Here is a 13,925-nt window from a genome sequence, read left to right as displayed (position 1 = left end):
AATGGCTTTTTTCTTCTTGTGTGTCAAGCAGCCACCTGGGCGAATGCAGAGGTTCTGGTTGTTTTATTATCGCTTGCTGCTGATAGCCGTGCAGTGGTGAGAACCTCCTGCCCCCGTGCTGCTCAGCGTTGTACTTGCACAGGAGGGGAGTGCGTTCTGGAGCACAGGGAGAGCGCGTGGCTTTGCAGATGGTTCTTCTCCCAGTTTTCCTGCCCAAATTGATTCATGTTGCTGGTTTTTGTTTTCTTTCATATCGATGTCTGTTAGTGCCCCCGGGCTTGCCCTGTGACTGACAGCAGGCTGCTCTCCAGCTGGAGCACGTCCCTTTTGTTATATATGAAAGATTACCCAAAACCCCCAACAGATTCCAAACACCTTTATGAACACTTAAAGTCTCAATTTCCGTTTTCAGGTGGTGAAATTGTTGTTGCATTATGGAGGGAATCCTCATCAAAGCAACAGGAAGGGCGAGACACCTTTAAAAGTAGCTAATTCTCCCACCATGGTGAACCTGCTCCTGGGGAAGACGACGTACCCCTCCAGCGAAGAGAGCTCAACAGGTGAGGCTGACCTTTTCGTGCGCGTGGGAGCGATGCCTGTGGCCTGCAGCTGTCTGTTAACACAGAGACGTTAGGAGGACAGTGAAGTCAGGCTGTTTTCAGAGTATCTGCACTCTGCTGTTGCAGTCAGGAGCCCAGCTGTAGCTGCACTGCAAGCGCCTGCCCCGCCGGTGCCGCTGCTGTGCCTGAGCCAGGTGGGAAACGTCGCAGGCTTCATTAGTGCTAATTGGAGGAAACGTTCCTGTCTTACGGGGAGCCTTTGCCCACCCTGTTTGCCCTAATCCTGTTAAAAAGTTTTTCCCTTGATTCATGCTGGATGCTCTCAGGGGCACGCCTCGCAGGGCTGAGAGTGGATGACTGTTTGCTAAAAGATCTTCCAGCTCGGCGTTTCGGGCTGGCAGCTGCCAGCTTAGCAAAGGCTGGGGGAGGAAGGGGGTGGCAGGGCCCCTTGCAGGCCTTAACACGCTGTTTTTCTCCCTCCGCAGAGACCTCAGAAGAGGAGGATGCCCCGTCCTTCGCTCCCTCCAGCTCTGTTGATGGCAATAACACAGACTCAGAGTTCGAGAAGGGCTTGAAGCACAAGCCCAAGGCCCAGGAGCCCCCCAAAACCATCACCCCGGTGAAGGATGAGTATGAATTTGATGAGGACGATGAACAGGACCGGGTCCCGCCAGTCGACGACAAACATTTGCTGAAAAAGGATTACAGAAAAGAGACTAAAGCAAACAGTTTCATTTCCATACCCAAAATGGAAGTGAAAACTTATACTAAAAATAACACAATTACACCAAAGAAAGCTGCCCACCGCATCCTGTCGGACAGCTCGGACGAGGAGGAGACCAGCGTTGCTGTGGGGACGGGGGAGAAGCTGCGACTTTCGACCCACTCGATATTGCCCAGCAGCAAGATTCGGGAGCCTGCCAGCACAAAGCCGCAGAAGGAGAAAAGCAAAGTAAAAAAGAAGCGGAAGAAGGAGACAAAAAACAAAGAGGTTCGATTTGGCAAAAAAAATGACAAATTTTGTTCCTCTGAATCAGAGAGTGAAAACGTGGAGAGTGAGGAGGATGATAGAGACTCTCTTCAGAGCTCTAGCTGTGTAAAGGACTCCAGGCTAGTGCTAAAAGAATCCTCCTTGTTTAACTCTCTGTCTGCCTCATCGACCTCTTCTCATGGGAGTTTAGGGTCCCAGAAACATAATCCTAATCTTACAGAACAGCACTCCAAGCACTGGAGGACGGACAATTGGAAAACCATATCTTCTCCAGCTTGGTCAGACGTCAGTTCCTTATCGGACTCCACAAGGACGAGGCTGACGAGCGAGTCAGACTACTCGTCCGAGGATTCGAGCTTAGAGTCGCTAAAGCCAGTCAGGAAGAAACCAGAGCACAAAAAGAAAAACAACCCACACAACACGGTTTCTGAGAAAAAGAATTCATTCCATAGCAATGTGGATGGAGCAATTCCAAAGCTGGACAAGGAGGGGAAGGTTGTTAAAAAACATAAAACAAAACATAAACATAAAAACAAGGAGAAGGGACAGTGTCCCATCAGCCAAGACATTAAAATAATCAAAACTTTTTCTTTTGAGTTTGAGGACTCTAAACAAAAGCCTGAGAAAGGCTTGATAGTAGAGACAGAAAATCCAGTCGAAAACAAACTGAAAGTGTTAAAGCACGAGCGAGAACACTGTAAGAAGGAAGAAAAACTCCCCAAAGGTAAAGTGGAGGAGAAAGAATGGTTGTTCAAAGATGAGACTGGAAAATCCTCTAAAGAGGAGAAATCATTAAGAAAAGTCAAAGAGGGTAGTAAAGACATGAGCAAATCCTTCAGAGAAGGATTGAGTAAATCAGAAAAAGAGAAACCTGTAAAGGAGAAGTCTCCCAAAGAGGAGAAGCCAAGAATACACAAGGAGGAGAGAAAGAAGAAGTCAAAGGACAAGCAGTCAAAATCTGAAAAGAAGAATGAGCTGAAAGAGGAGAAAGTCGCTAAACTAGAGAAAGAAAAATCCTTCAAGGAAGAGAAGGAAAAATGCAAAAAAGAAAAAATGTACAGGGATGAGTCTGGGTTTGATGAGTTCAATAACAAAAACCAGTTTCCCGAAAGCGAGGACACAAAGTTCAGCCTCTCGGATGATCAGCAAGAGAGGTGGTTTTCAGACTTGTCTTCTGATTCCTCCTTCGATTTCAAAGGCGAGGATAGCTGGGATTCTCCGGTAACAGATTTCAGGGAGATTAAAAATGACACCGTGGCAAAACTAATCATAGAGCCAGTGAAAGAGGAAATTAAAGACAAGAAAAAGGAAAACAAAACGAAGGAGAAGAAAGAATACAACGAGAAACGTAATGAAAAGGACACTTTCTTAAAGAAGAAAGACAGAGACTATGTGGACAAAAGCTCCGAGAAGAAGAAGGACCAAACAGAAAGACACAAAGCTGCTCCTAGCTATTTGCCTGAAAAGGATAAGAAGAGGAAGGATTCTGCAGAGAGCGTCAAGGAGAGGAAAGAAAAAGATACAGGTGAAACCAACAAAGATAGAAAAGATTCCTCTGATGGCTCTAAAGACCGAAAAGATAGTAAAACAAAGCAGGAGGAGCCCTATCGAGATGACTTCAAAGAATATGGCTGTGAAACCTTCTTCAAGGATAAGTCTGATGCTGAGTTCAGTGGCAAAACCCTGGAGAGTTGGGAGCGGCACCATTCTGGGAAGGAAAAGGAGAAGAAGGATGCTCCCGACAAGGAAAAAAAAGAAAAAGTGAAGCCAGAAAAGTACAAGGAAAAATCCAAAGAAGGCGACAAGGAGAAAAGTGAAAAGGCTGCTCCTGAGAAAATCCCAAAAGACAAAGAACTCGAAAAGGGTTTCAAAGAGAAAAAAGAAAGCAAGGAAAAATACAAAGACCTGCACAGCAAAGACAAAGAAAGGAAGAGTTCCTTCGACCAGGTCAAAGAGAAGAAAGAGAAGAACTTTGTGGATCGGGAGGACTTCTCCGAGAAAAAGGATGAGAAGAAAGGCAAGGAGAAGAGCTGGTACAGCATTGCGGACATCTTCACGGATGAAAGCGAAGACGAGAGGGACGATTACAGCTTGACTGGGTTCAAAGTCGGCGAATCCGTTGGGAGCGACATGCACCGGCTGGACAGCCTGCAGGAGAAGGATGAGGGCGCAGCTGCGGAGAAGGAGCTGTACCCCGAGAAACACCGCAAGTACTCCTCCGACCGGCAGCACTCGGGAGAGAAGCAGAAAGATAAGGATTCCAAGGAGAAGAAGAAGGACAAAGGAACATCGGAAGGAGGGAAAGAGAAGAAGGAGAAGAATTCCTTTGAAAAACACAAAGAGAAGAAAGATAAGGACTCTTCGGAGAAGTACAAAGACAGGAAAGACAGAACATCCATAGATTCCAACCAAGAGAAGAAGAACAAGCAAAAGCTCCCGGAAAAGGTTGAGAAGAAACATGCCAGTGATGACAAGGTGAAGAACAAGCATAAGGAGAAGCTGGATAAGGAGCATTCCAAAGAGAAAAAGTCTTCGAAAGGGGGGGAGTCAGAGAAGAGCCTGTTGGAAAAATTGGAGGAGGAGGCTCTGAACGACTATAGGGATGACTCCAACGACAAAATCAGCGAGATCTCTTCTGACAGCTTCACAGACAGAGGACAAGAGCCGGGACTGACCAGCCTCTTCGAGTCTTCGAATCTCTCTCTTACTGATGCCTCGGAAGAAAAGTTCAAGGACGCTCTCCCTTTACCCTGCTTGCAGGACAAACTCAAGGAGAAGGAGAGACACAGGCATTCCTCATCTTCATCAAAGAAAAGCCACGAGAAAGAAAAAGCAAAGAAGGAAAAGACAGAGAAAAAGGAAAAATCGGATGAATTCAAAGACTCCAGTAGCAGAAAGGATTCCAGTCATTATGAAAAAGATTTCTCTGTGGATGGGGAGGCTTTTAGCACTTCCTACAATATGAAGGCAGAGCCTGATGAGGAACCAGAGAAAAGCATTGATTACTTATTTTCTGAAAAGAAAGATAAAAATGATTCTGAAAGAGAGCTGTCAAAGAAGGCGGAAAAAGAAAAGACTTACGGTTCCAGCACCATCAGCACAGTTAAAGAGAAAAAGAAGCGAGATAAACACAAGGAAAAATGGAAGGAGGAAAAGGAAAAGCACAGAGACAAACACACAGATGGTTTCTTTAAGCATCACAAAGACGAGCCAAAGTCAACACTGAAAGAGAAGGACAGTCCTCAGGTTACCACCTTTAAGGACAAATCAAAGGAGGAAAACCTCAAATTCGGTGAAACCAAACTCAAGGAGAAGCTCAAGGAGAACCAAGAGAAAGACAAAACAGAGTCAATAAAAATAAGCAACGGCAATGAAAAAATAACCCTTTCCAAAGACAGCGGCAAGAAGGATGCCAGGCCAAGGGAGAAGCTGCTGGGAGACGGTGACTTGATGATGACCAGCTTCGAGAGGATGCTGAGCCAGAAAGACCTGGAAATTGAGGAGCGCCACAAAAGGCACAAGGAGAGAATGAAGCAAATGGAGAAAATGAGGCACAGGTCCGGAGACCCCAAGCTAAAGGACAAAATTAAAAGCTCAGAGGATGTCCGCAAGAGGAGTCTGGATCTGGCAACAAAGAAGCCATTGACGCTGGATACCCAGCTCAAGGACAAGAAGCTCAAGGAGCTGGGCCCACTGACTCCCATCCTGTCACCAGAAAACAAGGCACAACCCGCTGTGGGCACGGACTCCAAGGACTGGATAACGGGCCCTCAGCTGAAGGAGATCCTCCCGGCTTCCCCCAGGCCGGATCAGAACCGGCCGACGGGCGTCCCGACCCCGGCATCCGTCGTGTCGTGTCCGAGCTACGAGGAGGTGATGCAGACGCCCAGGACTCCTTCGTGCAGCAACGAAGACTACACGGACCTGATGTTTGAGTGCGCGGACTCGCAGCACTCGCTGCCCATATCCACCATGTCCATGAACGCCTGTTCTCCATCCTTCTTTGACAGATACGCAAACGTTTCGGGCGGCCTCCCCGAGAACCCGAGTCAGACCCCGACCCGTACCATACCCTCCACGAACCTTTATCGCTCCATCTCTGTCGATATCAGAAGGGCGCCTGAGGAAGAGTTCACTGTTGGAGATAAATTTTTCAGGCAGCAAAGCGTCCCGGCGACATCAAATTACGACTCTCCGGTGCAGCATTTAATGGAGGAAAAAGTTCCCCTTCCCTCTGTTCCCACCGAGAAGTTCCAGTGTCTGTCTCCTGGGTATTACTCACCAGATTACGGGGTTTCGTCACCAAAAGTGGAGGCTTTGCACTGTCCTCCAGGGGCTGTCAGCGGAGTCGCCCAGTCTCCTGAAAGCGTCTTTTCTGGTTTACAAGCAAAATCCTCCCCTTCGCACAGAGACGAACTGCTGGCTCCTTCGGTAGAAAGTGCTCTTCCCCCCGACCTTGGCATGCCGTTGGACACCACGGAAGAGCAGCAGGCTACTGCCTCCATCATGCCTCCAGAACCTACCTACCTACCGCCAATCGAAGAGAACCATTTCAGTTCGGGTATGCCAGAACAAAACAACATAGACTGGGATAACCCTCCTTCCAGAAACCCCGACGCTGCAATGCCTCCCAGCTTGATGGCTAACTCAGCCGAGCACTCTGTCACCTGGTCCATGGGCTCAGAGCTTCTGATGAAATCTCCCCAGAGGTTTTCCGAGTCCCCCAAGCCTCCGCTCTGTTCCCTAGAGCCGATTCATCCTACACCAGTAGCCTTCATTCCCACCGATACGTCCTACCCTGTTTCTCCGATATCTTACCCTCTGTCAGTGTCCGAGCCGGGGCTCGATGAAGTCAAGGAGGATGCGGAGGAAGCAGTTCCAGGAGAAATAGCCAACGCTGAAGAGCAAGCGCCGTACATGTCCCCCACGAGGTTAGACACGTTCTTCAATAACTGCAAGCCTCTTCCAGAGGAAGCGCCCGAGATACCTCCGGAGCCCCCTTGTATGCCAGCAGAGCCTCAGGCAGAAGTTGTTAGCGTGCCAGAGAACAACTATTTGGAAAACAACACCGCCGCCCCGGCAAATACAGAGGAGGCGGTGACGTGGCCCGATCCGTTCACCAACACCGAAGATGATTTGGACCTCGGCCCCTTCTCGCTGCCGGAGCTGCCGCTCCAGCCTAAGGACGTGGCGGAGACGGAGATGGCCGAGGCAGAACCAGTGGAAGAAAGCCCGGCGACAGCTTCAGAAACGAGCGCTGGCGTCATCAAAGCCAGCGCGCCTGCGGTAGCCGCCGGGGACACGGAGGAGCCCCCGGCCAGCCAGGCAGCTGCTGCCCTGCCTCTGGAAGCAGAGCCGCAGGCAGAGGAGCAGAAATCGGAAGCGGCCACGCAGGATGCCACCTCGGAAGCGCTCGGTGGAGCTGAAGAAAAAGGAGGGGAGGACGCAGAAGCGCAGCCCCTCCAGCCGACCTCGTCGGAGTCTGCCCAGGCTGAGAGCAAGGAGGTGGAGGCGGTGCAGGAGGACCTGTCCTCCTCCGGCGGGGTGCCGGAGAGCACCCCCCAGGCCTGTCCCCCGCCCGCGGCCAGTGCTGAGGGCAGCGCCGTGCCGGAGAGCGCCGCGGCACGCACGGGGAGCCAAGTCTCTTCCTCCCAGACCGATGCGCCTCCAGGGAACGCACAAGCAGAAACTGTTGAACCGGTACAAAAACCGGTAGCAGAAGCTCCCAAACCGCCCAAAATAGAAGAGATTCCTCAGCGGATTACCAGGAACCGGGCTCAGATGCTCGCCAACCAAAACAAGCAGAACGCCGCCTCTTCTGAGAAGGAATTTCCTCCTGTTTCTGCGCCTGCCACACGTGCCAAAGGCCGCATTACGGAGGAGGACGATTCCCAGACTCAGCACCCGCGAAAACGCAGGTTCCAGCGCTCCAACCAGCAGCTGCAGCAGCAGATCAACACGTCCACCCAGCAGACCCGGGAGATGATACAGCAAACTCTGGCAGCTATCGTAGACGCTATAAAATTGGACGACATCGAACCTTACCACAGCGACAGATCCAACCCCTACTTCGAGTACCTCCAGATCAGGAAAAAGATCGAAGAGAAGCGGAAAATCCTCTGCTACATTACTCCCCAAGCTCCTCAGTGCTACGCTGAGTATGTCACCTACACGGGCTCCTACCTGTTGGATGGCAAGCCTCTCAGCAAGCTCCACATCCCAGTGGTGAGTCGCCTCTGGTTCTGCAGCAGTCGGTTTGAAGCACAGGGTCGGGGGCTCTGCCCTCCCTTGCTGCCACAAGCACAGCCCGATGGTCCCCTCGTGCGCGCGGAGCACATGCTCAGGATGACAAAATAAGCCTCGCTGAGCAGGTGGCTGCGTGGTAAATGCATCCTCTGAGAGGTGTTTTTGCAGAGGAGACCTTAGGCTGTGCTTAGGAGCCTGAGATTCGTTGGGGCTTTAGAGCGAGTTTACACGAATCCACTGGGTTTGAGGCCAGAAAGCAAAACTGCTTTTACAGGCAGCGCAGGAATTGGATAATGAACCTAGGAGACTGCAGGAAAAAGATAGCTGCCCCTAACTCCGGCCTCCCTTTGACCCAGCCCTGAGATTTGTCTTGCCGATAGCCCTCACTCCTTGGCGGTGGGACCTGCGTCTGGCTGCTGTGCCGCATGAACGGCCTTTGCAGACACAGGTGCCTCAATAAACTCGGTGCTGCAGGCATGGATCCGGGCTCCGGCCGGAGGAGGAGGGTCGGGCCCTGCCTTCCTCCCTGCTGCAGCCGCTGGGAAGTACCCAGGCCTGGCAGTATTTGCGCTGCCCGTCCAGAACAGCGGTGCGGTCCAAGCCCCAGGTACTGTTGGCATGAGTTACGACACGCTTTGCCTGCCACAGCACCGTGGTGCTTGTAGCCCGCCGTCACATCCGCTCCTTCCCAGACCAGCCTAGGGCCACCCTCCCCTGTCCCACAGCTCCTGCCGGGCTTGGGGTGCGCGCAGCAGGGAAGAGCGGGACCTGCGGGGCTGGGGCTGCTTCCTGGCCCCCGAGACAGCCGAGGACACGGGCACCCCCTTGGTGCCCAGGCTGGGCTGCTCCCGCTGGTATTTCTCTAGCAGTCTCGCCCCTTTGGTTGGACGTGCTCTACCCCCTGCCCTCGTTGGTGGCCGTGCCGTGAGCTGCTGTACCCTGGTCTAACCTCGTGCTGTCTGCCCGCAGATCGCCCCGCCGCCATCGCTCGCGGAGCCCCTGAAGGAGCTCTTCAAGCAGCAGGAAGCCGTCAGGGGGAAGCTGCGGCTCCAGCACAGCATAGAGCGGGTAAGGCAGCGCCCCGGGGCAGTTCCTGCATGGAAACAGGTCCTGAATCTCCTTTGCTGGGGAAACTGAGGCTGCCTCACTCACAGCTCTCTTTGCTCTCCCCAGGAGAAGCTCATCGTCTCCTGCGAGCAGGAGATTTTGAGAGTTCACTGTCGGGCAGCGAGGACTATCGCAAACCAGGCGGTGCCCTTCAGTGCCTGCACCATGCTGCTGGACTCCGAGGTCTACAACATGCCTCTAGAAAATCAGGTCAGTGCCTGTCGCGGTGGTGGAGGAGTGTCTCAGAGGTGCTGTACACGATCCCGGGGCCGACGGGCTTTTCCGGACGGAGGAATGCAGGCAGGAGCCAGGACTGCTCCTCCTGCCCAGCTGCCGCTCGCACAGCACGGCTCCCAGGTGCAGGACTTGCTGCCCCAGACCTCCCCAGCACGTGCCCAGCTCGGCCGGGCTGGCTCCGTTCCTGGGGGCTGGCTCGGTTCCTGGGGGCTCGAGCTGCACGCGGTGGGGTGGATTCCCCGTGGGTGTGCAGGGGAGGGAACACATCGGGAACACGGTGACACGGGAGCACCGCGTCTCTGTAGAAGCAGAGATGGCTCACGTTTATCAGGGAGTTTCAGGACACTCTGCCCTCCTCCTTGATCAAGATCATCTGCACGTTCGAGAGCTTTATTTTGCTGCACTCTGGGCTATGTTTTCCCATCAAATAACAGGGAGAGAGCCATTAAATTGACTTGTATCTGAATACCGGCTTTGAAAGGGCCGGACTGGTGCACAGCCCGCAGCAAACAGGCATTTCTTCCCCGCATCCACGTGGTCCTGCGCCAGAGCTGGGCGATTGCGCTGGGGCTCTGCAGCCTGCTCCGTGAGAGCAGAGGGGCGCAGCCGCAGCCGTGCCACCCCGCCAGACCCCCTGCAGGCCTGCAGCTGGGAGCAGCACGCTCTTCTCCCTCCCCGCGGGCTCCCTTCTCGTTTCCTCAGCCCTGCTTTTGGCCAGCGTGTGCCGTACGAGGGCTCAGAGGCCTGTTAGACCTCTGACTGCTGGAAGTGCCCCAAGATGTAGCTGAATTGCCGTGTCATTCCCTGTCGCTGTCTTCTGCTTAGGGAGACGAAAACAAATCGGTCAGAGACCGTTTCAACGCGCGACAGTTCATTTCCTGGTTGCAAGACGTGGATGACAAGTACGATCGGATGAAGGTGAGAGGCGCGGGCGTGACGCTGGGAGCAGGCCCTGCTGCTCGCCGCCCCGTGAGGCTTTCGGTGGCAGCGGTCCCGGCCGCGGGGCCGGCAAAACACTCGCTTGGCTGGGCTGGGCGCTGCTTTGGGAAGCTGTTTTTGTGGTTTCCAAACATCCCCTGGACATCCCCGGCTGGTGTGGGCAGCGCAGCTGGTGGGAAGGGCTCTCTGTCCTCGTCTTCGGGGGCGGCAAGAATTGAATCCTGTCCCGGGACCTCTGCGAAGCAGTGGGGGCTTCCCAGATGTCCTGAGTCCTGGCTCCCTTTCTGGCTGTGCTGGGTGTCCCTGGCTCCGCGTGCTGCGCTGTCCCGCGCGATCCCTGCGGGTCCCCTGCCTTTGCCACGCGGGACCAGCAGCGGGAGCTTCTCCTGCCCTCTCTCGCTCACCCCTCACCTCCGCGTGTTTTTTTTTCCCCGATCCAGACGTGCCTGCTCATGCGACAGCAACACGAGGCTGCTGCCTTGAACGCGGTGCAAAGGATGGAGTGGCAGCTGAAGGTGCAGGAGCTGGACCCCGCGGGGCACAAATCCCTCTGCGTGAACGAGGTGCCCTCGTTCTATGTGCCAATGGTCGACGTGAACGATGACTTTGTGCTCTTGCCGGCATGACAGTTCAAAACCAGGAGACATCACTGAAAACTGGCAAGGACGGGAGCCCTCCGAGGTCGGGCGGTCGAGCTCACATTCACCCTTACCGCTTGCTGATGAATCCCTGGTCAGAGGAGGAGGAAGCAGCTATCGGCAGAAAACAAAACAATACGAAAAAAAATTGCACTTTCTTCACAGCGCGTCCCTCGCTTCCGGACTGACGGCAGCTCCGCCGGGCAGCGGGCCGGGGCGCATCTCCTTTCCAACCGGCTGCTGCGGCAGGGAGGCAGCCGGTCCGCGCGGGCAGCGAGCACTCACCGGCGACGGGACTGGCAGAGGCGTGGAGGGAGGAGGCCAAGGACACCATTTGTGTGTTGCAGAAGCTGCTGAGCGGGGCCAGCAACCACGCGATCCATGTACTTGTGAACACAGCGATTTCCAGCTCTCTGTTTTCCACCGCTCTGCGGATCTGCTCGCAGAGAAGCTGCAGTAGGAAACAATGGGGGGAGGGGGGGTGTTTGAGTTTCTGTTCCATCCTGGGTATGTCTAAAACGAAACAAAAAAAAAACAAAAAAACAATTAGAAGCAAAAGACAGCGTCCGAGTTGGGCAGACGCGGCTCTGAAGGTGTGGACGGCGCCGGGCGCGAGGAGGAGCGCCCGCGGGGCCGCGGGGCCGCCGCTCGCCCCCGTCTGGGAAGAGCGGAGGAAGCGGCGGGCGCCGCGTGCCGGGCGGCACGGGCAGCGGCGGGCGGGAAGCGGTGACGCAGAGAAAGGACTTTGCCAACTGTGTTTTTAATGGAGTAAAATCCATGTGGTTTATATATTTTTTCCTTTAATCTTGGGCATTTCGTTTCTCTTTCTGAGAACATAACTTGAAAACACTACAGAGCCAATACTCATATAAAGAAAAATTGTATCCCATAAATGCTGTACAGTTTTTATATACATTAACAATGTACTTTTGCTGCCTTCTAGATAATTTATTTTGCAACACATTACTGCACAGTTGTAAATAACTTATGTACTGTAACATCACTTTCAGTTATGTGTAAAGAAATAAATAAATTAATTAAAATTATCTTTGTATGCATAGCTCACAGCAGGCAGCACTTGGAAGCACCCAGGAAGGGCCAGGAGGCGTGCAGGGGGGTTGGGAAGCCTGCCCGATGCACCCGGGCCGTGCACGCAGGCCCCTGACCGCAGCTCGCGTTGCAGAGACTCCCAGAGGCCGACTCCCAGCCCCGCGGTGCCGGCCCTGCGGCGGTGCAGCCGCTTGCACCGAGCCGAGGAGCTGCTGCTGTGGGGCTGCAGAGCTCGGAGCAGGCAGGGGGGAGCCCAGCGCCGCCCCAGCCCTGCTGTGGCCGCGGCACCCAGGCTGCGTTGCTCACGGCTGCCCCGTTGGCTGACTTTGCTCCTGCTCTTGGGGCCACGTCTGTTCTGTGCCGTGGTGTTCGCAAGCAGCAGCCTGGCTCACGTCGAGCCATCCTGTTGGCAGCTGGGCCTCGAGCACAGTGCACAGCAGAAGTTCAAGTGCCTCTCCCACAGCCCTGCGCCGTGCTTGCAGCTGCCGCCCGCCCTCGCCTGGCACGCAGGAAGCCTGGCTGCCCCACGCCCGCCTCTTGCTTTCTCTCCAGTTTTTCCAGGCGCACACCGGTCAAACGCCTCAGCTGCTGCTTTTGGAACCGGGGAGGAGCTGAGCACAACGCGGCTCCTCTTCCCTGGGGGAGCGGCTTTGCTGCCGGGGACGGGAGGGTGCTCCTCGGCTCAAGGGCACGGCGCAGCCCAGTCCTGCTGCTGCCGCTCGCGCTCTGCGGGGCACAAACAGCGCGGGGGAGCGCCCGCTGTGCCGGGACGGCTGGACACTGACCCCGCTGCTGCCGCCAGCTTTGTGGCAGGTCGAGGAATCCCCTGGGGCCGGGGATCTCAAAGGTTTCCCTCCATCCATCTCGAGGGTTTCCCTCCATCGTGTCCCGGTGGGGGTCCTGCCTTCCCTGGCCTGATGCCCTCTGCTCCTCCAGCAGGGACAGGGGGGCAGTGGCACGTGGGTGGCACGGCCTCGCTGGATCCTGAGCAGTTTTGTCCCCAGCCCAGCCCGGGGCTGCCGTGTTGGGGTGGGCGATGGGCACCAGCTGGGGGGGGGCTGCTCCTGCTCCCTGGGATGAGGCAGGGCCTGGGGCACCTTCGCACGCGGCTGATTTTTCAGCTAATGCCCAGCCCTGCTCTGCCCTTCGACACCTAACTGCAAAGTGCCCTCTGTGAGCACGGAGACCTTCCATCCGCTGCGTAAAGCAGCAGCACAACGCGCTCCCCTGCGACCCCGCACCGCAGGGGTCAGCAGCCTCCTGGTGAAGACCCCCGCTCGGGTCCCCCCTGCAATTTGTGCTCCCCAGCCTGCGTGGCACGGCGTGAAGTGGCTGCGTGGCCGCCCCGCCGGCAGCACGCCCGCCTGGGGTTTCTCTCCCCGTTTTTAACTCCCGTCCTGCGGGGGCAGGAGGCGGCTGCAGCTGCTGCCTCGTGCCGCACGCCCAGGGCTGTGAGCCGGGGGGAGCACAGAGATAATGTGCACAAATAAATTAGGAAAAAAAAATAAAAAGCCTCCTTTGGGGGCCCGGCTGCTTCCTCCCCCTCCCCACCGTGCTCCCCCTCGCAGGGTTTCGGCCCGGTTCGGGGCCGGAGTGGGGGGGGGGACACACAAGGAGGGGGCAGGACCGGGCCCCGTGGGCGGTGCCGCGGAGGGGCCGAGCCGAGCCGAGCCGTGCCCGCCCTCACCTGCCCGGCCCCAGCGGGATGGCGGCGGCGGGGACGGGGCCGGGGCCCGGAACCGGGGCAGGCCCCCCCCCCCCGGCGGGGGGGGGGGGGGGGCCTCGGCCCCGGGGTCGCCGGGCGGCGGGGGGGTGGGCTCCGTGCTTGGCTCTGGCGCTGGGCTGGGCGCTGGGCTGGGCGCTGGGCGCGGAGCCCCCCCACCGCTGCCGCCCCGACGCCGCGCTCCTGCCGCCGCCGCTGCGCCGCCTGGCGGGGGCCGCCCTGCTCCGCGCCGCCGTCCCGCGCCTCCGCGGCGGCTGGAGCCCCTGCCAGCTCTACCGGTACCGGCCGGGCACCGCCACCGCCACCGCCCGCCCCGACGGCACCGGGCCGTGCACCCGCGGCTGGCACTACGCCCTGCCCGCCGCCGGGCTGCGCTCCAACATGGTCACGCAGGTGGGGGGGGGAAAGGGGGGGGGACAGGGGGGGGGGGGGGG

At 56.2% G+C, this 13,925-nt stretch overlaps 1 protein-coding gene across 3 annotated transcripts in view; it reads left to right on the top strand.

The window, feature by feature from the left end:
- ANKRD11 (ankyrin repeat domain 11) overlaps positions 1-11,761 on the top strand; it is a 102,630-nt gene extending 90,869 nt beyond the window's left edge. The window contains exons 8-13 of one of the 3 annotated variants that reach the window (XM_035337139.1): positions 413-560; positions 1,046-7,776; positions 8,767-8,865; positions 8,971-9,114; positions 9,967-10,059; positions 10,521-11,761. In XM_035337139.1, the coding sequence (XP_035193030.1) occupies positions 413-560; positions 1,046-7,776; positions 8,767-8,865; positions 8,971-9,114; positions 9,967-10,059; positions 10,521-10,706 (7,401 nt within the window). In that variant the 3' untranslated portion in view covers positions 10,707-11,761. Of the gene's footprint in view, positions 1-412; positions 561-1,045; positions 7,777-8,766; positions 8,866-8,970; positions 9,196-9,245; positions 9,698-9,966; positions 10,060-10,520 lie in introns of those variants that run through there. The other 2 variants (XM_035337141.1, XM_035337140.1) reach the window with 2 other exon arrangements.
- Positions 11,762-13,925: the final 2,164 nt, after the last annotated feature.

The sequence above is a fragment of the Oxyura jamaicensis genome, chromosome 11 (assembly GCF_011077185.1).
Source record: "Oxyura jamaicensis isolate SHBP4307 breed ruddy duck chromosome 11, BPBGC_Ojam_1.0, whole genome shotgun sequence".
NCBI classification, from domain to species: domain Eukaryota; kingdom Metazoa; phylum Chordata; class Aves; order Anseriformes; family Anatidae; genus Oxyura; species Oxyura jamaicensis.
Note: the sequence above shows the minus strand (reverse complement) of the source record. Positions and strands in the feature narration are given on the sequence as shown.